Source organism: Eufriesea mexicana, unplaced genomic scaffold, assembly GCF_001483705.2.
Source record: "Eufriesea mexicana isolate 0111107269 unplaced genomic scaffold, ASM148370v2 scaffold2888, whole genome shotgun sequence".
NCBI lineage: Eukaryota > Metazoa > Arthropoda > Insecta > Hymenoptera > Apidae > Eufriesea > Eufriesea mexicana.
In genome coordinates, this window is record NW_016910972.1 from 845,334 (window position 1) to 847,533 (window position 2,200).

The 2,200-nt window shown below is 42.5% G+C and overlaps 1 protein-coding gene across 1 annotated transcript in view; it reads right to left on the reverse strand.

Moving 5' to 3' along the window:
- Positions 1 to 331: 331 nt before the first annotated feature.
- The window catches only part of LOC108550646 (uncharacterized oxidoreductase YjmC), a 3,422-nt gene continuing 1,553 nt past the window's right edge, over positions 332 to 2,200 (reverse strand). The window contains exon 2 of the mRNA XM_017904423.1: positions 332 to 1,617. Within this exon, the coding sequence (XP_017759912.1) occupies positions 763 to 1,617 (855 nt within the window). The 3' untranslated portion in view covers positions 332 to 762. The remainder of the gene's footprint in view (positions 1,618 to 2,200) is intronic.

A 2,200-nucleotide genomic window follows, 5' to 3' on the forward strand; every position in this document is an offset into this window, starting at 1 on the left:
TTTGGAATATCCTGATTATGCAAATGCCTCGTTTGTTGTCCACTGGTAAATCAATGTTGATAATCGTGCATTCTGATCAGTAATGTGTGCAATCGAGATCCCGCGAGCAAGACCAAGGCCATCGTCATCATCATCGACCAACGATCAGACCGCAATGCTGGTTATATCATCGCGAGCATCGTTTCCATTAAATCTTTGAAACGGACACGCAAGCTCATCTAGTGTAAACATTGCACGAAAAGAAAACGTGTTATTAGTCGATGCTTTGATTCGTTGCACCGAGATTAAGCTGACGGATAACTATATCACAGAGAAGATAAATAGCGTGAAAATAGAAATCGTGTATATTCTTATTCTCTTTTACATCAAGTACAAAATTTGTCTTTGTAATACTATGTAGCATATCAAACTACGTAGAAACGTATTTTGCAGATGTTCGCTGTGAAAATACGAATAAATGCGTTGTCAAAACGTTCAGGGTTCTTGCAATTGCAAAGAAATAGATTATGGACATGTATTTTGATAATTCGAGACTTCTTAAGATTGTGAGATGAAAGATTTTGTTTCTCGATAGTTCTCACGGTATTAGCAAGTCATTTTATGTTAAGAAATAACAATGAGCAATAACACGGGACAAACAATTGGAAGTTAACAGACAGAAAAAACACAAATGGTGTATTTGAAAAGTTCTATCGTGTCACTTGGATTAAATCGATTCCAAAAAGTTTGAACGTGTCAAGTACCCAAGAAGAGCCTGGTTTGCTAGTTAACTACATTTTTGGGAACGAGCTTCATAGGTTCGACTCCCATCTGTTCCGCAAATTCTTTGGATGCTTGTAACTGATTAGGATGATACGTAAGTCCACCCTCTCTGTCCACGCGTTCCATGGACGCCCTTTCCGGATCACCAGGGATCAAAACGGGATTATGTCCAACGCGAGGCAAGTTTCTCAACTGTTCCAACAATTTAGTCAATCTCTCCCTCGATCCTGGACCAAAAGCTTCCGGATTGATAGCCATGAAACAGTGACCAAGATTGGCAATTTTATCTTTAGTCTTCCACTGTCTGATATTAGGACCAAACTCGCTTCCAGACAGAATTCCGCAAAGCACCTCGACCATCAAAGCCAGTCCATAGCCTTTGTAACCCGAATTGCGTTCCTCTCCGCCAAGAGGCATTAAACGACTAGCCTTATACGCATCTTGTGCGTTCGTGGTAACCTTCCCATCGGTTCCAAGTGCCCAACCTTCAGGTATGGGCTCGTTTTTCCTGATAGCCAGCTCGATCTTCCCCAGAGCAACGGCTGTGGTAGCCATATCCAAGACAAATCGATCATCGTTCGACGCTCTCATTCCTATTGACATGGCATTAGTGCCTAAACCTGCGGTCTTGCTACGAGTTGGAGCCATCAGAGGGCTCGTGTTGGTGCAGGAGAAGCCTATGAGACCTTGGTCGATGGCCATTCTCGTGTAGTAACCGCAGATGCCATAATGGTTCGAGCCACGAGCCGAGACCATTCCGATACCGAACTTTTTGGCCTTCTCTATGGCGAGCCCCATGCAGACTTTGCCGATCACCTGGCCCAGGCCGTTGTTTCCGTTGATTAATGCTATCGCCTGGAAACAGTTCCATTGAACTGCGGTAAAGTCGCGCGACAGGTTCTTAAACGAGACAGCGTAGGATTTTCGGATAGAAATGTGGATGGCATTGAAACGGTATCTTCGGTTTACTCCATGTCACTTCAGTGGAATTCACAGAGATCAAGTCAGATGAGAAGCTCTTACGTCTATCGAAATGGAATTAAGAAACGAGCGATAAGAGTATATAAATTGAAACCATCTCGAAATTCAAGGATTATTAGCATGATTTTACAACGAGATGGCTTTTTCCTATGGCAAAAGACTTTTATCCTTTGCCTCGCGAGTTCAGAGAAATTGGTTGGAGGACTCGAAGAAACTATTTAAAAAGTGAAAATGAAATTTCTCGTTGTCACGGAACAAACGCATTAGTTGCTGATTAAGATAACGCTGTTTGAAATACTCTCCGACATATTTTAACACGGGAAATATATAGTTTCCACTGACAACGACAGACAAGTAAACCGGTAAGAGCCGGACTTCCAACTATATGTATCTCTGGTGTAGTGGGTTTAAGTATTTCCAGCGACGAGACTGTGCAATGACTATGCTTTGACTACAC